The following is a 24,746-nucleotide window of genomic DNA, read 5'->3' on the forward strand; positions in this document are numbered from 1 at the left end:
TGGTGGAAGGATAAATGGTTTCGTGAGCCTTGCCTTTCTAGTTCTCAGGTCTCTTGCTTTCTGATGATCAGACCAGGGTGTAGCTGCCTTAGCCAGTTCCCTGCTTCAGCTGGCAAGGCTCATTTGCTGCAAGACATCCTGAGGAGAAACCACATGGACCTACCCCGATGCAGTCCTGGGTGCTGGAGCAGCCATGTGGAGACCCCTGCCAGCGCTGAGATGCTGACACATTCACTGACTCGGCTTTCCTCCTGCAGTCAGCATCATTATATCTGTTTTGTGAGATGGAGGAGGACTTTGTGGATTGGTGTCGGACATATGGGTTAATGTTGGACTTGTAGGCTAGGGAAGCACTGGGTTGGGATGTTTTCTTGATGCTCACTTAACCTTTATATAAAACTCTCTCTTAGACACGAGTTTCTGTGGATTTGTTTCTCCAAAGCACCCAGACTAACACGCTTTGTTTTACATACTTTTGATACATTTTCAGGAGAGCCTGGTCCCTGATGGACATCATGCTTGGTAAAGTGGAGGGGCAGATGGGTTGGCACAGTGGCTACAACAATGGGCTCAGGCCCAAGAACAATTGTGAGGATGGCCCAGGACTGTGTAGTGTTTCATTCTGCTGTGCATGGGGTCACTATGGGTTCTACCTGACTCAGGGACACCAAGCAATAATATCAATCAGTCAAGGGAAGCAAGTAGAATGTTCCCTAGGAATGACGGTTGCAAGACTTTTCTCACATACTTACGTTATAGTATCAGGAGGGAGCAGCCCCTGATGAAGGGTGTGATGGTTGTTAAAGTAGAGGGTCAGCACAAAAGAGGAAGGCCTTCAGCACCATGGACGACACAGGAGCTACTTCATGCACACTTTGTGTTATTCGGTTGAATGTACGACCTACGATGTAATGGCACTCTTCTCACCTGCCCCATTCATTTCATTCGCCTTTCCTGTCCCTTTCTGCCCTCTGGGTGCTACCGCTGGGCAAATACTGCCCTTCTCATCTCGTGTCGTTGACTTTTCTATGGTGTTTGCCTGCCTCCTTAGTGTTACTGCCCACCTTACATACCTTTCATTGGGCCGAGAGTTGAACCGTAGGGGTGAGTTCTGTTCCACTCTTGAAGGGTTCCCAAATGCTTCAAAGGTTTCCATATTTTCAAACTCCCACCAATTTCTAAGTGACCAGTAAGTCTGGTCTATTTTTATTTATTTTGAGTAATTTTTTAGTTTTGTTTCACATTCCCTCCGCTCCCCTCCCCCGTCCCCTCTACCCAGGATTTCCAGGGAGCCCTGGTGGTGTAGTGGGTCTGCATTGGGCTGCAAAACAGTCTGCAGTTCAAAACCACCAGCTGGGGCTTTCTGCTCCTGTTCACAGTTACAGTCTCGGAAATCCACTGACACCGTTCTACCCTATTGTAGACATTGGAGTTGGCATCGATTTGAGGGCCATGAGTTCGATTTTGGACTCAGAACTTCCTTTCAGAGTAGTGAGAATTTGTAGCCACGAACCACCATTTAGTTCTGGACTCAGGATCATGTAAATTGAGAATAGAGCTGCCTTGTTAAGCAGCAATTTCTCTACTCATTCTACTGACCTAACAATTTACCCTAAAGGAGATATTTTCTCTGTGCTCAGGAAAATGCAAGACATCATAATCTATTCCCCAGGAGTATTTCTTCTATGGCCAATCAGATGCAGCATGTGATAGCCTATTCCCCGTGGGCCTTGGTCACAGTGTTATCAGTAAATCCTCCTTACATTGAACCTACAGGAATAGGCATGCTTGAGAAAAATTAAATTAAATAGGTTTTCAGAAAAATATGTCTTGCCATTGTCCTGTGATCATCCTGTAATTAACTGGAGAGCATGCCTGCCTGTAATGATGTACCTGTAGCTAGTTATGAAATCCCATGTATGTTATCTCTGCTTTCATATATCTCATTGATAACTCCCCTAATCGTCTTTTAGCCTATCGTGATTTTGTAGCTTTAGTTCTTGCTTCAACTGTGCGGGCATTCTGGCTTCTTCATGATCCTGTCTATCTGCTGTGAGTAGATGTTTGAACAGACAAACAGACTGAACTGGTATAAGAGGGTTAGTACCCCACGATATATATATATCACTACACCTAGAAACAAATCTATCTAAATAAATAATATGTGTGATAAACATAATACTTACTTTCTGTATTCTGATAGAGGAATTCATTTTAACCGTTAATTAGCTACCATATATACTTGTGTATAAGTCGAGCTTTTCAGCACATTTTCAATGTTCTTTTTTGTAAAATTAGATGCTTTGGCTGATATTCAGGTTGGCTTATACTTGATTACATAAGGTAGTTAGATTTTATGGGCTACATTGTTGTGTATTATTTTTAAAAATTATTGTGGCAATGTATATATAACAACCTTAACCATTTTTATGTGAATGAAACTATTGCATTCACCATGTTGAGCAATGATGACGACTTTCTATTTCTAAAATATTTTCATCATCCCAAACAAAAACTCTGTGGCCTTTAAACAATAACTCTCCATTACCCACTCCCTTCAGTCTGGTAACCTTTCAGAAACATTTATCTGTATTGGAAAATTTATTTAAGTGGAAGCATGTGATATTTATAATTTTGAACCTGACATTTCATTTAGCATAATTTTTAAATTATTGAAACATCTTTTGGATTGTATTTCAAAGCACTTTTTCCAAATATTTATTGGTCCTTCATCCACATATCATACACTTCAGTTGTTCAATCAGATCAAGAAGAGTTGTACTGTCATTACCACAGTCAGTTTTAGAACAGAGCATAATGTTTTCATGGTTTGTACAAGTCAGAACTTTATTTCTTTATGACTTATAGATGTACTTATACTCCTATGACTGATATATATTATGATTGGTATACATATATCATGATTTATACATAAAATTATGGATATTTTATATTGTCTGATGTATATATGTTCTACATATTTTGTCTATCTATCCACCAATTGATGAATGTTGAGACAGTTTTGATGTTTTGGGGATCATGAATAATTCTGTAATGCATATTGGAATATTAATATCTGTTAGGATCTTGTTTTCAAGTCCTTGGGGTAGATATCTAGCAGTGGAATTACTAAGCCATCTAGTAATTCCATTTTTTAAAGTCTCTTTTAATTTTTGAGGTTTGCTTGATATGTATATATTAAATCAGATTTACACTTCTTAAATAGCCCAAGCTTTGTCCTGATATATTATCATTACTATATATTTTTATTTAACTTGATAACATTAATATTTTTGTTTTCCATTTTACTTTTAAATCATGTTAAACTTTCAGAAAAATTGCAAAAATGGTGTAAAAAGTTTTTATATAGCCCTTACCAACCTTCGAGCAAGGCTATCAACTTATATTAGCATAGTACAATGATAAATTTGAGGCTATTAGTGTTAACACAATGCTATCAAGTAAACCGTAAACTTTATGAACCATTTTTTCCCTGTACTGATCCTTTTCTTTTCTTTGATGGCATCCAACCCAGGATCTCACCTACTTAGGTGTTGTGTCTGCTTCCTCCAGTCTGTGGCAGTTCTTCAGTACTTCTTGGTCCTGCGTGATCATGTTATTTTTGATAAAGGCTGATCAGTTGTTTCGTAATGGTCCTCCATTTACACATTTGAAGTTCCTTCATGATTACATTCATGGTATGCATGAGGAAGTCGACACAGGTGATGCTGTGCCCCTGCAGTCCCATCCTTCAGGGTACTAGTTATCAGAACTTAGTAGTATGAGCTTTGATTATTTAGTGAAGGCCGTCTCTGTCAAGTTTCTCCACAAAGTTACTATTTTTTCCTTTGTAATTGATAAAGCATTTAGAGGAAAAAACGTTCTCCTCAAATTCCAACCTACCGATTTTAAGTATACTTAGGAAGAAATTCCTAAAACAATGATTGTTTTGCTGTTTACCTACCAGTGATTTTCTATTTCCTTCCTCATTTGTTAGTTCTCTTTTAATATGTAGATTTCTCTCTTCTTCTACTTATTTATTTATATCGGCAAGTATTTATGTATACTTATTTTATTCTTCGGCATATATGCATATATATTGATCCATATGCACACTCATCTATATTTATTTCTATATCTGTAGAGTTGTACATATATTTAAAACCATTAGTTTACACTGAAAACTCCAATTCCAATTCAACACCACAAAATTTTCCTACCCTTCTCACTTGCATTATTCACTAATTCTTCCTAAGGCAGTGAGAAACTCATCCTTCATTATCCACAACCTACCATGTTGTTAACTTATTTCTTCAACATATGCACGCAGATCACGTATTTACAGGAATACCCACATCTTTGTTAGAAACAGCTTTACTTGCAGGAGTATGTGTAGCTCTTTCTTTCTTCGGCCTTATCCTATGCAGTCAGTACATTTGTGTTAGCCTGGGTTGACTAGAGAAACAAATACAGAGACACACTCATGTGTGTATGAGAGAGAGCTTTATATGCAAGAACAATTGAATATTGAGAAAACATCCCAGCCCAATCCAGATCAAGTCCGTAAGTCCTATAGGACCCCATATGTCCAATACCAATCTATAAAGCCCTCTTCAGACTCATGCAACACATGCAATGATGCCGAACGCAGGAAGATCACAAGTGGGTGGGAAGTCCTGTGGATCCAGGGGTGGTTTAAGCATCTCAGTGCTGGCAGGGGTTTCTACATGTCTTCTCCAGCTCCAGAGGTCTGGCTCCATCAGTCTCTGGCCAAGTGTTTTCTCCACAGGGATGTGTTGCTGGGAGTGAACCTTGTCAGTAGAGAGTCTCTAAGAGAGTGAGCAGAGAGGGAGTCTCCCGCCTCCAGGAAGGAAAAGGAGTTCTCAGAATCCGCAGGAGAAGGCCAACCCCACACAGAGGCTTTGGCTACAATACAATGATTGACAGGCTAGACTCCACCCCTTTACTTGTAATCCTCTCAAGTCGCAAATTGACACCAGATCATGTAACTGCCGTAATACTGTCTTGCAAAGTTATTTACATTAGTTCTTTTCTCCTTATGTCCTTCAATGTGATTATGCTATTGATATGTATTTTGTCACTTTAGTTTGGTAATCCACGGATCAGGTACACAAAGAGCCTCATCTGTATCTGAGATCGATATTTTGGGGCCTCAAATTGGTGAGATGATGAGATTTAGTTTTGTTGTTCGGTGCCACCGAGTCAGCTCCCACGCATAGCAAACCTATGTACAACAGAAGAAAACACTCAACAGTCCTGTGCCATACCCACAATTGCACCTTCGTCCTCAAAGTAACATCCTTGCTCTTCAATACTCCAAAGAGGCCTTTTGCAGCAGACTTGCCCAATGCAATATGCCCAGCTTCACAGCAACACTTAAGCCACCACAGGATGCCAAACTGACAGACAAGTGGTGGATTTAGGTTTCGAGGGCGAGGTCATGAACGTTGAGGAGGCAATGCAGCAATGGGAGCTTTGAGAGTGTGTGGGAGGCACATGGATGACAGACTGAGAAGAAAGGAGGATAGGATGTGTAAAGGGCCTTTAAGGAAAGTGATATTGGTTGTGTTTCCTAAGTGTGGGTGAATATTAGTGTCCAGTCTATTGTTTTTCATTACACCTCACAAATTTTTTTATTGTTTTAATGAAAACCATGTATTAAAAATCATTTTTTACTACAAAGCTCTCAGTTCAGTCTTTACAAGTAGAGTGTGGGACTTGCAGTTCCCAACTAAAATCTGGCCTTTTGCAAAATGCCAGATTGATAGCTGTACATAGCTTAATCTCCACAGCTCATTATGCTGGAAGGCCTGAGAGTTCACAATGACACATGACTATAAGTGGAAAGGGCCATTTTCAGGCCTCTATCTTACAGCAGTTCATGCAGACTTCTCCTTTCTTAGCTCATCCATTAGCTGGGATATACAATTTAACACAACTCAACAACACAGGTGTAAACAATACTAAAGTCTTGCTACTAAAAAGTGTCTCTATAGCTGACAGTATCTACATTGTCTATATTGCCTGGTCGTTAGAACTGCAGAATTACAGGTCCTCCAAAGTCCAACTGAACTCGAATTGGCATTTTATTGAGCCCACAGGCGGTTCCCACATGCAATAAACTTGGGAAGGCACAGCTGTCTTGGGGATTATGCAGAAACAAGATGAAAGACCTATGTCTCCCTTAGTGACTCCATGAAGCACAGAAAGTAAATTCATTGTGCTTTAAGTCATTGTACCAACAGAGGTTATTTTAACAATAGATTCACTTTTACTCTACCTAGTAGACTGAGCACACATGTTTCACCTTTGTCCTTACAAGTCCTGATTAGACACAATGAGGAAAAGTGGAGGATTATCATGGAAATGCTGTTGTTTCCTAAAGTAAATTGCTCCTCGGTTTGGTGTTTGCACAAACTAAATCTCAATAACTGACTCCTAGTCTTCTTGCCATGCATAGAACTTAGCCAAGCTGTCCACAAAGGTGGAGTTCTCCATCAGAATTTCCCTCAACAGAGAGACTTGGGTGAGGAGACCCCCTTTTCCTACTCACACAAACAATTTCAAACCAAACTTGCTTTCTTTAATTTGAAAGTATAAACAAGGAAAATCGAGCACATCAGAATATGTATACTATGAAATAGATAAAAATAAGAATTAGAAATTGATCTTGGGGAAAACAGATAAAAAAGATGTGCAAGCAAATTCCAAAAGCTCTGGCATTTGGTACAACTAAGTAGCTGCCCTGGAATGAAAGGCGAAACCACTTCTTAATTAAGTTGCAATTAGACACGAAAGCTTCACTTCTCTTGTTTTAAAAAGATAGTTAAACTTCTTGTAAAAGTTGAACTGTTTATGACACAGTGGGAGCAAAGGTCAGAATTTTTGTTTACACTGGGAAAAGTTTGTTAAATGATGTTTGTCAATATTTGAGCAGCTTCTGTTGGGGAGCATATTTTTAGCCAAGTGTTCTAAGAGATTAGGAAACAGAATTGATTATATTAAGTAAAGAAGAAACCATGTAATTGTCTTGTGACTTTCTGTGGTGTCATGAATTTATTTGATATATACATATATTTTTAACATGACTTTACTAGACATGTTCTGTGTAAATCTCACCAGTGACTTTATTTTCCTGATGAATCTTGCTAAGAGAAGGTAGGAGAAACGTGCTGATAAATTATATAATTCAGCTGTGAGTGATTGTGAACAGTTTAATTGTGATTGTAAAAGCTTGAAACGCTAATTTGCCATTCTGCTGGGTTTTAAATGAACCATCTCAGAAACAGGAAGGGGGATTTCACTGTCATCAAGAAAGAAGAGGCAGTCCAAGAGCTAGAACAAGGGCAACAACATAGACCCTAAAACAAGAGAAGAAAATACATCATAAAGATGAGAGTGGGAATAACTGAATCGGGAAACAGAAAAACAATAGAAAAAAATGGAAAAGTCTAGAAGTTGTTTTTTTTTTGCAAAGATGAACAAAATTGACAAATTGAAAATTTCTAGAAGTAGAGATGAAAATGGCAATATCACAACAGATCCAAGTGAAAGAACAGGAATAATAGCATAGTCCTATGAAAGTCTGTACTCCCCAACAAGTTTGCTAATGTAGAAGAAATGGACAAACACCTGAAAATACATCGCTGCCAAATGAACATAGATGGATGTAGAAAACCTGAACAGACCCACAACAAAAGAAGAAATAGAAAAGGTCATCAAGACACTTCTAATTAAGAAAAAACCTAGGACCACATGGCTTCAAAGGGGGAATTCTACCAAGTATTTGGGGAAGGGCTGTCATCAATTCTACATAAACTATTTCAGAATATAGAAAGGGACAGCAAAGCAAAAGAAAGGGAGCTTGATATTAAAACCAGGCGAAGACTCCACAGCTACAGAGGACAACAGGCCAATATCCTCCATGGATACAGATGGAAAAATTCTCAACACAATTCTAGCCAATAGAATCCAACAATATATCAAAAAAAAATCATAACCCAGAGGGATTCATGCCATGTATGCTAGGATGGTTCCACATCCGAAAACAATGTTATCCACCATATAAACAAGACAAAGAATGAGAACCACATGCTTACATCAACAGGTGCGGAAAAAGCATTTGGCAATATCCAAAACTTATTTCCAATAAAAAACATTCGATACAGAAAGATATAAAGGAAACTCCCTAACACAATAAAGGCCATGGTGGGAAAAGTGAAAACATTTTCAAATTCAGAGATGGCTTAGTTTATAGTACAAAAGTGAACAAGCAAAAAAAATTTAGGTAGATTTAACCCCTGTAGCTGGAGGAGGGATCTACCTCTCCACCCCACTTCACAAGCGGCTGTTTAACCTTGGGACATGGTTGATTGTGAGTCAGAAAAATGAGGAGTTCTCCTGAACAATTTAACCCTCTGCCAACATTCGTTTAAAGTAATAGTCTGTTTCAAGAGGGACAAGCTGGAGACAAGGGCGAAATCATCCACTAGAAGGTGATCAGGGGAACCAAGGAGGAACACTGCGCAGGTGCAGGAAGTGGATGCATTATATACTCACTTAAGTAATTATGTTATCATCCTTAGTAATGTGTTGGGATAATGCCTCTTTTGTGTCCTGGTGATAGAGCAGCCTCCTGACTAGTATGAAGCCACTATACAGTGGCCTCCGGAATACGGAGCTGTTAGGTGTAGCTTTCCAAAATGAGGAGCTGATACTAAGTGTTCAAGTAGAAAGACAATGATGATGGCAACTTATGTGCAAATGTGCTTGACACAATGCATGTATGGATGGATTGTGATAAGAGCTGTAAGAGCCTTTAATAAATGATTTAAAAGAAAAAAAAAAGACTGTTGGAAACAATCGAGGGATTTGGTGAAGTAGCAGGATACAAAATTAACGAGCAAAAATCAATCACATTCCAATATGCCATTGAAGAGAGCTCAGAAAAGACATCAAGGGCACAAGACCATTTACAATAGCCACACAAACGATGAAATCTAGAAAGAAACCGGACCAAAGAATGACAAGACCTGTACAAAGAAAACTACAGAACATTATTACAGAAAAACAAGAGACCTACACAAATGAAAGAAGATCCCATGCTAATGGATAGGAAGACTTACTATTTTCAGTATGTCCATAGTACTGAATGCAATCTACAAACACAATGCAATTCTCAACCCAAATGGAACAATGACCAAATTCATATGGAGAGGGAAGAGGCCCAGTGTAAGCAAAGAACTTCTCAAAAAGAGCAACAGAGAAGGAGGCTTTGCACTCTCTGATCATAAAACCTACTACAGAGACACAGTAGTCAAAACTTCCTGGCACAGGGACAGTGATAGATAAATAGACCAATGGAACAATTAGGTTGCAGATAAATAGACCAATGGGTCAATTGGGTTGCAGCCTGATGATACCTTCTTGTTGTCTTAAGCCCTTTTCCATTAAGAGAGTGACCTAGCAGAGTGGAACCGTCTTTGGTCCTTCACCTTGTGGTGGAGCTGAATCTTGCATCTGGTGTCTCAATCTCCAGTTGCATCACCTGGCGACCCCAGGAGCTGTCAGTGGACTACTGATAGTAGGTGCATTTGCCTGACTTCAGGTCTCTGCACTTATTGGTCTATGTCCCCTGCTGTTTCTAATTTAACCTCCTCCTTCCTGTTCATCAGTTTCTACAGGTCAGGAGAAGCCGGACATGAAATGGACTGGACTTAAGGATTTCTTTAACTATGTAAGTCATTTCTTGATGAAAGTGTTTTTCTATATTCAACACATACAAGTGCAATTGGTTTTCCTTCTCTAGAGAACTCAGAGTAGGAACATAGCAAATCATTTTGAGTTTCCATTTATTGGACACCTGCAAAGCAAGAGATTTGAACAAAAGCCCAATGACGTCCAAATCCATAATCTGCTTCTCCTCAAACTAGTTTAAGGCTTAAGTACATGAGAGTATTTCACTTCTTTTAATCTGCTACAAATGTGTATAAGGTGAAGTCTAGTTCACTTACTGGAGTTTACAAATTGTATCCTTTTGGTATAGCATTTGAAGGCTGTTGTGCACCTCGAAGGGACAGAGTCTAAAGTTCCAATTGTCTCTCTATAGCATTCAGCCTGGGTCACCAAGGGCTGGATAGAAACTAGGTCAAAGTATATAGTTAATATTGGGTGTATTCTTCCCTTGAGGGTCCACATAAGAAATGTTAAATGTTTTTCCCAATGGCAGGTTCCCCAACCTGGTTTCCTTACCAAAATAAATGACATTGCTTTCTCCAGGATAGAAGAGTTCCTCCACCACAACTTGACTTGAATTCCCACTAAAGTTCACTAAGCAGTGTGTGTGTGTGTGTGTGTGTGTGTGTGTGTGTGTGTATGTGTGTTGATTTGGGGTGACCGAGGAACAATGTTACATGGCACGAACTGGTTGGTTTTTTCCCTCCTCCCCAACATGAGAAGTTGATCCCCAGCTGAGGTGAGGCCTCCTAGGTGGTTTTTATGATGCACAAATAAAAGGGTATGTGGTTCATGAGCACTAGGCAGACATATTACCTCCTTGCTTGGGAGACTAAATGAGAAGATTACATGATCTGGAACAGAAGCCTGCTTTAGTGACTGTAACTCTTTACAGAAGTAGAAAGCCTCGCCTTTCTCCCACGGAGCAGCAAGTGGTTCAAGCTGCTGACAGTGTAGTCAGCAGTCCCTTGTGTACCCTGCTATACCACCAAGGCTCCTCAGTGAGCTACCACTGCTCCCTGTATGGAGCTTTCTTCTTACTGTGACAGTTCAATGTTAGTCAATGTTCAAAACTCACTGCCATCAGGTCAATACCCACTCATAGTGACTCTATAGCAGCGGTTCTCAAGCTGTGGGTCATGACCCCTTTGGAGGGTCGAACAACCCTTTCACAGGGGGTCGCCCAATTTATAACAGTTGAAAACTTACAGTTACGAAGTAGCAAGAAAAATAATTTTATGGTTGGGGGGGGTTCACCACCACATGAACTGTATTGGCGGTAGGAAGGTTGAGAACCTCTGCTCTATAGAATAAGGGTCACTATGAGTAAGAAATCCCCATGAGTTTAAAAGACTCTAACTCTTTACAGGAGTAGAAAGCCCTGTCTTTCTCCTGTGTAGCAGGTGGTGGTTTCAATTTGCAGACCTTGCTGTTAGCAGCCCCATGCTCAATCACCAAGTGACCAGGCTTCCTCAATGCTGGCTGCCAACATTTCTCTCTCGCAGGCTCCTCCTTCCTAATCTTTTCCGTCTACCCCTGCCCCAGTGTGACCCAGCTCTATTCTTTACAAAGCAAAGAGACTGTTTTGAAATGCAAATGTTCATGCTGAAAGCCCTTCTATGATTCTAGGAAAAAGACTAGAATAATTTATCTACCGTACAAAATGAGGAGGACTTGAAGCACTTGCTGAGGAAGATCAAGGATTGCAACCTTCAGTATGGATGACAACTCAGTGTATAACCGATTACAAGGATCTTCATGTGACCTCCTCACTGGGGGACGGACAGCAGAGAAGGGGGTGAAGGGAGACATCGGACAGGGCAAGATATGACAAAATAGTAATTTATAAATTATCAAGGCCTCATGAGGGAGGGGGTAGCGGGGAGGGAGGGGGAAAAAGAGGACTTGATGCAAAGGGCTTAAGTGGAGAGCAAATGCTTTGAAAATGATGAGGGCAAAGAATGTACAGATGTACTTTATACAATTCATGTATGTATATGTATGGATTGTGATAAGAGTTGTATGAGTCCCTCATAAAATGTTTAAAAATAACAAAAACAAAATCTTCACAACTGGATCAATAGCTAATATGATAAGGGGAGAAAAGGTTGAAATTGTCAAAAGATTTTGTCTTGCTTCGATCCACAATCAATGCTCATGGAAGCAACAATCAAGAGATCAAAAGACTGGTTGCATTAGGTAAATCTGCTGCCCAAGACCTCTTTAGAGTACTTACTGCAAGCAAGGATGTTACTTTGAGGTGTGCCTAACCCAAGTCCTGGTATTTTCCATGGCCTCATGGGCATGTGAAAGTTGGGCATTGAATGAAGACGACGGAAGAACTGATGCATCTGAATTGTGGTGCCGGAGAAGAATATTGAAAGTACCATGAACTTCTAAAAGGACAAACTGATCTGTCTTGCCAGAAGCACAGCCAGAGTGGACCTGAGAGGCAACGGTGGTGAGACTTTGCCTTACATGCTTGGAACATGTAGTCAGGAGAGCGCAGTCCCTGGAGAAGGACACCATGTTTGGTAAAGTGGAGGGGCGGTGAAAAAGAGGAAGGGCCTCAGTGAGATGGACTGACAGTGGCTCAAACAACGGGCCAAACATTGGAACAATTGTCAGAAAAGTGCAGGACGGGGTGGTGTTTCTCTCTGTTGAGCACAGGGTAGCTGTGAGCTGGAACCAACTCCATGGGACTGACCAACGACAAATTGAGGCCCATTTGGACCAGCATAGCCACCTTACCTGGCCTTCCTATGCCGGTCTCACAAGTTCCAGGGCCCTCCTTGGCCACATGTCTTTCTTGTTCTTGTTCCTTCCTGTTGTCATTCAGCTCTGCTCAGAGAGCACCTAGGAGAGAAGACTCACTGCTTCCTAAATTCAGAGAGACCTCTGGACCATCACTTTAAAAAAAATTTAATCATTTTATCAGGGGCCCATACAACTCTTATCACAATCCATACATACATCCACGTGTCAGGCACATTTGTACATATGTTGCCATCATCATTCTCAAGACATTTGCTTTCTACTTGAGCCCTTGGTATCAGCCCCTCATTTTTCCCTCCCTTCCCCCTCCCCCTCCCTCATGAACCCTTCATAATTTATAAATGATTATTATTTTGTCATATCTTACACTGTCCAATATCTCCCTTCATCCACTTTTCTGTTCTCCATCTACCAGGGAGGAGGTTATACGTAGATCCTTGTAATCGGTTCCCCCTTTCCACCCCACCCTCCCTCTACCCTCCTGGTATCGTCACTCTCAGCACTGGTCCTGAAGGGATCATCTGCCCTGGATTCCCTGTGTTTCCAGTTCCTATCTGTACCAGCGTACATCCTCTGGTCTAGCCAGATTTGTAAGGTAGAATTGGGATCATGATAATTGGTGGGGAGGCGGGAAGGAAACATTTAGGAACTAGTGAAAAGTTGTATGTTTCACCGTTGCTACTGTTGTACTGTTTGGGCCTGGTCAGAACTAGGCAGTCCCATTTGGACTAAGCTGAAGCAGGTCGGGGCCTTGCACATGCTTCCCTGCACATCCCAAAGGTCAGCAGCAGATGGCGCTAGATAAGATAACCAGTGAAATCAGATGTTTTGGGTTCAAAGAGGAGTCTACAGTAATTATTGGAGTTTCCAGACCACATACGCTAATTTCCATAATTGCCATACATTCCTCACCACCCCTTAAAAAACCCTCGCCCCCAGCTGCTGAGCACAACTTCCTTGACCTGTTGGCATAGGTCAAGGAACCTTGTTCTGGAGCTCCCTCCACCCCTTAATAAAGCTATTTATGTTTCTGCTCTCCCTTGTCCTGTCAGTTATGTCTGTTTTCCTGTACCTCAGTTTCGCCTTTACAGCTACCCTGCACCCTGACTGGCTTGTCTCCTCCCCGCGACCCACTTTTCTTAAAGATCTATAGTTAAGTGAATATTTAATTAATGCATGCTACCCCATTTAAATATGTTCCTTTAAAGGAAGAGACAATCATTTTGGCTCATCATTATGTTCCTAGAACTGAGCACACTTCTTGTCAATGGCAAGTAGTCAATATCGATTTGTTAAATGAAGCAGGAGAGGGAGGAATGAGCAGCCCAGCCACAGTCTCCACTTCTCTCCACTGTCACCACTGCTATGTCACTGATTGCAGCTGTGCCCACCTCCTCTGGAAAGATTCTTCACCTAGAACCCACAAGACCTTCTTTATATATGCCAATTTCCCCACCACCACCCCCCGCCCCACCCAAAGATATGCCAAACATCAGAGGCTATTTACCAGCATATGGTGGGAGGTCAGATGTTTAAAACATCCTCCCAGAAGGCAGTAAGTTGCCAGACTACTGTCTGGTCCCATCACAGGTAGGCCCTGCTGTTGAAGATAGTGGGCTACTTCTCCCTAAAGGCTGTGACCATTAGCCTGGTTCCTGTAGGTAGAGTTCACACCCTTTTGATAATGGTCTGCATAGTGAGCCAGAGAACAGGTCAAACTGGCTCAGTGGCATCCAAAGTTAGACTGCCATCCTGAATCTAGGATCTGCCCATCTTGTCACATGTGTGCCCCTGTTACGTCCCCTTTCTATTGCATGTATACCCCTAGATTACCCACCTCCCATTACTGTATTACCTATAGCACAACCATTTCCTGTGACATATGTCTTCACCTGTAATTAGGGGTGTGCATGTCCCCAGAGAATATAAAAGCCTTGGTTAGCAGTAAACATCTCTTTCCATGTGGACCACCAAGTGAGGCTGAGGTGAGCGTGCTACTCTGAAATGTGCTGACTCCATTATTTCAATCTCTCACGCTCTCTATGACTGTACTATAATCTTTACTTATTATCGCTGTACAATTGCGTCTACTGGACCCATGATGATGCGTTAGGGCGGGTACTCTGACACTTAGATCGAAAGCAATACCAAAAAACAACCCTAAGTTCACTACCACTGGGTCGATTCTGACTATAGGACAGGGTAGGTTTCCAAGACTAACTTTTGTTTTTTTAATCATTTTATTGGGGGCTCGTGCAACTCATCACAATCCATCCATCCATCCATTGTGTCAAGCACATTTGTACATTTGTTGCCACCACCATTCTCAAAACATTTGCTTTCTGCTTGAGCCCTTGGTATCAGCTCCTCACTTTGTCCACTCCCAAGACTAACTTTTACTGCAATAGAAAACCTCTTTCTGCCGAGGAGCGCCTGGTGGTTTCAAGAAGTTAGCAGCCTAACTTCTAACCACTCCTCCCCCAGGACTCCTGTTGAAAGCAATAACAGATATTTATTGAGTAAGCACAAGCTGGTTGACTATGGCTCTTAAAATATTCCACACTAAACAATGCACTGCAGTCGGTGAAAAGTGTAATTCGTATGGGTATTTATTAATCGAACAAGCAAAGACAGGCACTTCTTGCTGTGGTGGATACAAAGAACTAAGAGACACGGATTCCTCATAAAAATGAACAATGTAGGCAAAGCACTCATTCATTAAAATAGTCACGCTAGGATGTGCTATATGAGGGACTTAATGACTTCAGTAGATAATGTGCTCGATGGGAGTTTAGAGAGGGACATGATGGAGGGTGGAGGCATGGGGGTTAGGAAATCTTCCAACTGTTTAAGAACTCAGCAGGTAATGCCATTATAATTCTGTTTCTTGATTTTTTGGCATTTTAATTTCACCCCATGTTTCCACTGGGCTCCTTCTCATGGGTTCTTTTTCACCTGTTTATAGGAACCCTTTTTCATCTATTTCTCCTCTCTTTGACCTGTGCCCATGAAGGGGATGTGGACCAAGAGGTGAAAGATGATTGTTTGTGTTTCAGCATCCACACAGGTAAAGTGCAGTCAGATGCCGTACCTAAGAGACAGAAGAGAGGAACTTCATGAACAGGTACTCAGACCCAGAGTGGATTGTTCGTCACAGGACTGATTACCTGTGTGGGACCGGTTGCCTCTTGCTGTTCCTGTTAGACTGTCAGAGGCTTAACCCTGACCTGAACTCCTCAGAAGAGGGCCAATCTCCCACCACAATCAGGGTAGGGACAGCAACACAGCAAGCAAAGCAGAGAAGTGTGTGTTCTCTTTGGGTTCCCTAATTCTTGGGCAAGATATCACCTGACGGGCAAGGGTTTCAGGACTGAGAGCTTAAGTTCATCTAACAAAGTTGATCTTTGTGTTTGGTTTCTAAACCCTCAGCCTCACACTCAATGTCATCAAGTCAATTCTGACCCATTGTGATCCTATAGAACTGCCCCTGTGGGTTTCTGAGGCTGTAATTCTTTATGGGAGTAGAAGCCCTCATCTTTGTCCCACAGAGTGACTGGGCGTTTTGAACTGCTGATCTTATAATTACCAGCTGTGTTAGTGTGGGTACTTTAGAGAAACAAATTAACAGAAACTCATGTATAAGAGAGAGTTTTATATAAAGGTTCAGAGCGCATCAAGAAAACATCCCAACCCAGTGCTTCCAAAGCCCGCAAGTCCAACATTAACCTATATGTCCAACACCAATCCACAAAGTTCTCCTCTATCTCACAAAACAGACACAATGATGCCAACTGCAGGAGAAAAGCCGAGTCAGTGAATGTGTAATCACCTCAGCGCTGGCAGGGGTCTCCACACGGCTGCTCCAGCACCCAGGGCTGCATTGGGGTAGGTCCATGTGGCTTCTACTCATGGATATCTTGCAGGAAGTGAGCCTTGCCAGCTGAAGCAGGGAACTGGCTAAGGCAGCTGCGCCCTGGTCCAACCATCAGAAAGCAAGAGACCTGAGAACTAGAAAGGCGAGGCTACGGAGCCATTTATCCCTCCGCCCTCCAATTAACCCCACATGTGTTTATCAGTCAGGTTTACACAATAAACTACCTCAAGAGCCCAACTCATAGCCCACTATATCGCTAGGGTTCCTTCTGGTTACCAAAGAAACTGCTAAAACTGTGGAATTTCTTGAGCATTTGCAGTGTCCTTGGTACCTTGAAGGGCTTCAGACCTGTCAGGTTATGCTAATGAACTGACTCAGGTAGGTGCCATTTTAGAAAGACCCACTGAGTCATCATAACTCACTTCAGAGGGAGGGAAGGCATGATTCAATCAACCAATCATGAGTACTGAGTAAGTCTTCTGTGGGAGGAAAGTGTGATCTTTGGGACAAGAAAGCTCCTTCTTAGGCACCCTCCCAGGCCTCATCCCACGAGTCTCTTCGTTTGTGTGCTTTCTAGTATAATAAATTGTAATGAGGAGGAGAGTCCTTTCAGTGACTCCTCTGGCATAGTGGGAGACAATAAATCAGAATTGAGGGCAGCCAGGGGCCCCTGGAGTTGGTATTTATAGCTGGTACCCATGGGTCAGAAGTGAGGGAGCTTGGGGACTTCCAAGTTTGAGGCTGGTGTCTGAGGTCTCAGGACTGACTTGCCACACTGGAGGACTGTTTTCTTTAACTGGTGAGATCTAACCTGGCTTCGACTGTGAGGATCAGAGGAAGAAGTGCTTGCATATACAGCTGAGTTGAAACAAAATAAAATTGATTTGCAAGTGATTTGAGTTGATTTTTATAGTTTGGTGCTAAAGAAGTGGGACTTGATTTTATTTCCACACAAAGGCCAATGAATAGAGCATCTTGAATTGGATTGGAAATCCAAGGTAAGACCCCAGCAATGTTCAGAGGGACCTCGGGGCAGCTTTGTACGTTATGTAATTCCATCCCTTCTCACAGTAGTATCCTGTTTCCCCGAAAGTAAGACACCCCCTGAAAATAAGACCTACTTACAGTTTTACCTCTAGCTGAAGTATAAGGCATCCCCTGAAAATAAGACCTCCCCAAAAATAAGGACCCACAAAGCTACCGTAACTCTGGACTCTGGACTGTAGCAGCAGGTGCTGTAGTGCAGCTCACTGTTGACTGCAGCATAGCCACAGCAGACAGGAAGTGCGAGGTCTCTTTTAATAAAACAATAAATATGTACCATATTATTTTTCATGGAAAAATAAGACATTCCCTGAAAATAAGACCTAGTGCATCTTTGGGATCAAAAATTAATATAAAACACTGTCTTATTTTCCAGGGAACAAGGTAACTGTGTGTGTTAGTCCGGGTTGACTAGAGAAACAAATCCAGGGACTTTCATATATGTATACAACAGAGCTTTATATCAAAGAGTACTTTTACATTGAGAAAACACCCCAACCCAGTCCAGATCAAGTCCATAAGTCCAATATTAGCCCATATGTCCTACACTAGTCAACAAATTCCTCTTCAGACTCATGCAGTACATGCAATGATGTTGAATGCAGGAAGATCACAGGCCGCTGAGTGAAAAGTTTTGTGGATCCAGTGGCGGTGGAAGGATCTCAGCTCTGGCACAAGTCTGCACGTGGCTCCTCCAGATCTCTGAGTGTGCCTCCTCGACAGGAAGACGAAGCAGAGAGAGAGTGGCCCACCTCCAGGGGGAAAGAGAGGGAGTTCCCAGACTCCTCATAAGAAGGTCTTGCCCATAAGGAGGCAACATCAGGCTGTGACCTGATTGACAGGCTAGACTCCACCCCATACACTTATCAAGTTGACATGAAATGATGTAACTACCAACACTGTGTAAGTGCTAGAATCGTAACATTTCAGTCTTTGAAAGAACCTTAAATTATATAATCAACACCCAGGGAAAGAGCAGTCAAGAAATCAAACAACATATGGCACTGGGCATATCTGCTGCACAAGACCTCATGATGAAGTGTTGACAGGGACAGCTGTCACTCTGAGGGCTAAGGTACACTTGACCTGAACTGTGGTGTCTTCAATCACCTTATATGAACCAGAAAGCTAGACAACAACCAAACGGAGACTGAAAAAAAAAAAAAGAATCAATGCCTTTGAATGATGATGTTGGTGAGGAATACTGAACACACCCCACACTACCAGGAGAGCAAACACCTCTGTTTTGGAAGAGGGGCAGCGAGAATAATACTCCTTAGAAGTGAGACTGGTGAGAGCTCATTTCACATACTTGGACATGTTTGTCAGGTAAGACTAGTTCTGGGGAAAGGACAGCAGACTTGGTAGAGAGGGAGCGGGGTGAAGAGCAAGAGAGGGAAAACAGAGAGAGATGGGAAAGAAGAAGAAAGAGACCGGAAAGAAAGGAAGAAATAAAAATATCTCAAGGGCAGGACTGACAAAGTCGTTGCAAGAACGGGGCCCCAAAACAGCAACACTATGAGGGCGGTGCAGGGCGGAACACTAAGCCCGTCTTTCCGTCACTCTGAGTCTCAACTGGCGGCGCAGCACCTAACAGCAAGAGCAACCACACACTCCTATGGGGATGCCCACCTGCTTTGGGTAGTTAGCACATCGAAACTTCCTGCATCATCAACCCTTTGGCCGGAGAAAGGAGAGCTCCGAAATGCCACCTTTCCCTTAACCTTGTTTCTTAGGACAGGGCAGACAGCTGCGTGGGGACCTTTGGGAACTGAGGACATTCCTAGTTCTAGATTGCGACCTTGTCACCATCACAATGACCCTGGGCAAGAGAGTGGAGATCAGTCTTTGCACGTTCTGTACTTTCTCCGAGGGGCGGGCTTTGGTTGTTGGGAGGGGACACGTGGGAAGCAGGTGGAAGGTCAGCAAGGGGGCTTCAGATGCGCTGACCCTTCTCAGAAGTGGCGCCCAGCTCCCATACTCCTACCTCCAGCTCAGTGCCCTTTGGGTCTGAGAAGGGGCGCAGTCCACCGAGGCTCTAGGCGCCCCGAGGCCACTGGGGAGTGACCAAACCGGCAGACCCGGCCCGGGCAGCTCTAACCGCGGCGCCTTTGACGGCAGCCTGGCCAGGTTTACCGCCCAGTCTCCCCGGTCGGCTCTCGGGTTACCTGAGCCACACGGGGACGTCAGCGCCACATCAGCGGGGCTGTTCAGACTGCGAGGCAGCCGGAGAAAGGGGAGAAAGGGGCCCTGCGGCGCGGAACCGAGCGCAGGGAGCCGGTCGCCCCGCAAGGGCGGCGGGGGCGCGGGGGGCCAGGGCGCGCGGGGGACCGCGGGGACCAAGCCGGCCCCAGGCGGCCGGGGCCCGGGGCGGGGGGCGGCGCGCAGGCCCGGGCAGGTGGCGCGGGGCGGGGCGCGCGGCGCGGGGCCGGGCTCAGTTTCGGGCCCGCGGCGCGGGCGAGGCGCGCTCGGCCCGGGTGGCACGAGCGCGGCGGGGACGAAGATGCTGCAGTCGCTGGCCGGCACGTCGTGCGTGCCCCTGGTGGAGCGGCACCGCTCGGCCTGGTTCTTTGGCTTCCTGGTGATCGGCTACGGCCTCTACCTGCTGTTCGGGGCCGTGGTCTTCTCGTCCGTGGAGCTGCCCAACGAGGACCTGCTGCGCCAGGCCCTGGGCAAGGCGAAGCGGCGCTTCTTGGAGGAGCACGAGTGCCTGTCGGAGGAGCGGCTGGAGCAGTTCCTGCGGCGCGTGCTGGAGGCCAGCAGCTACGGCGTGTCGGTGCTCAGCAACACCTCCGGCAACTGGAACTGGGACTTCACCTCCGCGCTCTTCTTCGCCAGCACCGTGCTCTCCACCACCGGTAGGGACTGCCGGGGGGGGGGGGGGGGGCCCTGTGCCCCATCCCTTCCCCCCTGCCCCTGCCTCCCACCCTTGCCCTCCATCCCTGCACCCCATCCCTGCCCCCCTCTCCCCACCCCTGGGCTCTGTCCTGGCCGCGCGACCGCGGGCACCTGGGGGAGGGGAGTCCGCGCAGCCGGAAGCGGGCGAGGTGGCTTCTCAAAGCCACTCTGTCGCCGCCGCCCGCTGCTAATGGGAGAGGTCCCAGAACCTCTCGGGTTGGCTTGCAGGAGGTAGTCCAGTATTTTATTTCGCGACACCTCGCGCGAAACCGGGCAGGGTGACTTTCTAGCGTTCTGGTCACCCTCTGGCATGGGCGCTCCCCGGGGGTCCAATGCGCCCAGGGGAGCACCTTCCTCCTGACCCTGTTCTACCCGAGGCCAGGGGGCCTCCGAGAGTGAGAGTAATAGGTCACCTTGGGCACAGTGCTTTGCTTTTCCCGATTCAGACATATCCCTGGCTGTCTGGGGCCTTAAAGAAGGTTTTGGGGGTCCCCAGATGACACCGCTGTGCTTTTCTCACGTGACTGCTCAGCGCCCAGGCAGGCACGGTTACCTTTTCAGGGTTGGAGAAGTGAGAGGGAGGACATAAGAGTCCACTTTCTTACTACCTGGCAGGACAGGACACCCCTGATGTAGCAGTTCTTTCAGCTCTGGGGGAGCAGGGTTGCCCTTAAACTTTGAAGCGCCCCAGCCCTTCTTTGTTCTTGCCTCTTGTTCTCAGGGAAGGAGTTCCCCAGGTGGAAGATGCAGCCGGGATGTGCCCCCGATTGAAAGAGTGGGCCCTAAAAATTTTCCAGTGTGAGCCCTACACTCCGAGGTTGAAATAATTCATTATTTGAATGTTTCAAAGAAACTTAGTGTAGAATCCCTTCTGCTCATCTGTGTGTGAGATTTTAACCCAGGCCATCTTGGGGTGCACAAGGACACACTCTTAGAAGTGAGTCCTCAAATCTGGGCCTTACTCTGCCAGGGACAGACATCTGGTCTCCCTACCAGGCCCCATCCCCCAACACACACACACACACACACACACACACACACACACACACACACACACACACACACACACACCTTTATAGATGAATCAAAATCCAAAGTTTCTGGGACCCGCACCCCACTTCACTTTCCAGAGTTTTGTTGCATGTCATCTCCCTTAGGATCGGTACTTACTTGGTAATGAGTAATACCTTTCACTAGCCAGAGAGAGTAAAACGGTTGATTAAAAAATCCATAAGTATGTATGGATTGTAATAAGAGTTTTAGGAGCCCCTAATAAAATGATTTAAAAAAATCCGGAGTGAATGACTAAGCTTATGCAAGTTTATTCTGAAATAACTAGAAGAATTCCAACGCTGTGATATTTTAAAAATTGTGTTAAATGCAGCTGGAAACGAGACAGACCTTCTATCTCAATTTCCCAAGAATGCCCGCTTTTTTGTTTTTATTAAATACTTCTATTGGGGGCTCTTACATCTCTTATCACAATCCATACATTCATCCAGTGTGTCAAGCACATTTGCACATATGCCGCCATCATCATTTCCAAAGCATTCTCTTCCCACTTGAGCCCCTGATATCAGCTCTGCCCTCCCTCATGAACCCTTGATAAGTTATAGATAATTATTTTCATATTTTACATCGTCCTCTGTCACCCCTCACCCACTTTTCTGTTGTTTGTCCTCCTGAGAGGGGGGTTATAGGTTGATCTTTGTGATCGATTCCCCTTTTCTCCCCCACCTTCCCCTAATCTTCCTGGTTGCTCTACAATCATTGTTGGTCCTGAGGGATTTATCTATCCTGGATTCCCTGTGTTGCGGGCTCTTATCAGTAGCAGTGTGCACATTCTGGTCTAATCTGATTTGTAAGGTAGAATTGAGGTCATAATAGTGGGGTGAATGAAGCACCAAAGAACTAGAGGAAAATTGTGTGTTTCATTGGTGCTATACTGCACCCTGAATGTATCATTTCTTCCTTGTGACCCCTCTGTAGGGGGATGTCCAATTGTCTACAGATGGGCATTGGGTCTCTACTCCATGTCCTCCGCCCCCGCCCCCATCCCCATTCAACTTGGGTATGATTTTGTTCTGGGTCTTAAATGCCTGATCCCATCAATACCTCAGAATCACACAGGCCGGTGTGCTTCTTCCATGTGGGCTTTGGTACCTGATCCCATCAACACCTCATGATCACACATTTGGGCTTTGCTGCTTCTCAGCTAGATGGTCGCTTGTTTATCTTCAAGCCTTTAAGTTCCCAGATGCCATATCTTTCGATAGCTGGAATGCCCGCTTTTTTGCCAGCGCCACTTGGCCCCTTGGTGTTTGCTTTAGCTTCCGCTGCTGTGTTTACCTGGCTGTTCCACAGGTCACGGCCAGTGCTCGGGCCTTCCCTTTCGGCGGTGTTTGAAGTTAATTGAGATCCAGAGTTAGCTGCAGTGCACTTCAAGCGGGTTGCAGTGTTGGTGGACACTTTGAACAGTAGTAGTTTTCCGTTCCTTCCTGCTGATGGCATTTTCCAGATAGAATACTAACCAGGACAGTGTAAGGAGGAAAATAACTTTCTTAGGATGAAGGGTAAGTAACTATAGTTACACTTTTCAGGCAAGAAGCAGAGTCCGTCTCTGGGAAACTCATTTGCCTTTTTCTGGGTGGTATTTCTCATCACTGATGGGCTCACAGGGAATCGTGTATGTACCAAATTAAATGCCATTTTGTGTCTTGAATAAATAAGCATTTCTCAGGTGACCCCCTACCCCTTTCCTTTTGCTAGTTAGGGGAAAAAATGCAATTTCTGTAAAAGCAGTGGTGGAAGGTGTCAAATTATTGATATTCAGATTGCATTGTAGCTTCTAAGAACGTCTGCATTCAGGAGAAACAGGAAGGGAGTGCCAGGGGCATTTAAGGATCTGATCAATGGAAACGGGGCCTCTGGGTTGGTAAAATTAGCAAGTTAATGGGGTAAAACTGTGCCAAACCAAGGACACTTTTCTACTGGTTTTCTTTGGACCTATTATCTGACGTATTGGGTGCTCCTTTGGGTACTAGAACTCCAGTTTTACTAGCGTTACTGGAGGCATGGGTAGTTTTTAGAGTACATTTTGTATACTTTACTACTAGGAAATTATTTTCCAGAAGCGCGGCAGAGCATTTAAATGAGTTAGAAGTGTGGTTTATACTCTTTTAGGTGGGTACCAGACCCGGGATAGAAGCTCGTCACTCTTCCAGCACGCTGAGAAATTAGAGGCCAGCACTGCCCAGCTAACGTGAACTGTCAGCCCCTCCCTGGCTTACCGAGCGGGATAACTGTGGGTTCCCCCCCGAGCAGAATGACTGTGGGTGTTTTTCTGAGCAGGATAACTGTGGGCGTTACAAAGGTACAGTTCTTGTAGTCATCACCTGCAGGCCCAAACACGAATGCTTTCATGTTCGAGTTTATAAAGTACAAGCTTCCACTTCTGGAAGGAACTGAACCGAGTCTGGATAGCCTATTTGGAAATAGTCTTCGGTTGATAATTGAGCAACCTGCTCCCCATTCTTTGCTCTGCCGAGGACTCTGTGAGTGATTGCCTGTGGATAATATAACATCTTTTCTTGGTTTTTACTTCCTCTAGGTTAAATAACATGTAGCAACAAAGCATCTGATATCCCATCTACAAATAGAAATCATGTGAAAAAGAAAGTCATCACAAAGATTTTCAGAGGGAAAGGCTGTATAAAACAGAGATAATATAGACAGAGCACGATATCTCTCACGTACATTTTCTACTGTGGCTTTGCCTGTCTTCAAGGATGAAGGAAGTAGTTTCTAGGTAATGCTTGGGTAAGACATGATTTTAGTAGCTGTTTCCTTGTTGCTTGCTACCACGGAGTTCAATCCTAACTTATGATAGATAGCTCCATCTATAACACGCAAAATGCTGCCCAGCCCGGTACCATCCCTCAGTTGCAGATCCAATTTTGTCATCAATAAGGTTCCCACTGGCTGCTTTTCAGAGGTACATTGCCAGTCTGGAAGCTCAACTGACACCTGTCTCTTGTGGATGACCACACTGGTATTTGAACTCCCAATGGTCTGACCTTCAGCATGGTAGCAATTCACAAATCACTTGGTGTAACAGATGGGCAAACAGATGGTGGTCTCCTGAAGTCTCAGTTATCCATAAGGAAACCTGGGAGGTAACACCAGTATGGGTCTGGACCCACTGGGATCATGATAAGATGGCTTTGGGCCAGAGCTCTCCTGTCTCCTGGACTCTATGAGACCCCCCCCTCACCAGAGTATCATTCAGGTCTCTTAGAGCATTGTCAGCACTGACCCCAGGATACAGAGATTGGCTGATGCCATCAGAAATTCTAGACTCTTCCAAACCTGTGTCAGTTCACAGAAGAGTTGACTAGTC

The 24,746-nt window shown here is 44.3% G+C and overlaps 1 protein-coding gene across 1 annotated transcript in view; it reads left to right on the plus strand.

Annotated features, from left to right (window-relative positions):
• The first annotated feature begins 19,952 nt into the window (after nucleotides 1-19,952).
• KCNK1 (potassium two pore domain channel subfamily K member 1) overlaps nucleotides 19,953-24,746 on the plus strand; it is a 59,070-nt gene continuing 54,276 nt past the window's right edge. Inside the window, exon 1 of the mRNA XM_075532797.1 lies at nucleotides 19,953-20,307. Within this exon, the coding sequence (XP_075388912.1) occupies nucleotides 19,953-20,307 (355 nt within the window). The remainder of the gene's footprint in view (nucleotides 20,308-24,746) is intronic.

The sequence above is a fragment of the Tenrec ecaudatus genome, chromosome 1, assembly GCF_050624435.1.
Source record: "Tenrec ecaudatus isolate mTenEca1 chromosome 1, mTenEca1.hap1, whole genome shotgun sequence".
NCBI lineage: Eukaryota > Metazoa > Chordata > Mammalia > Afrosoricida > Tenrecidae > Tenrec > Tenrec ecaudatus.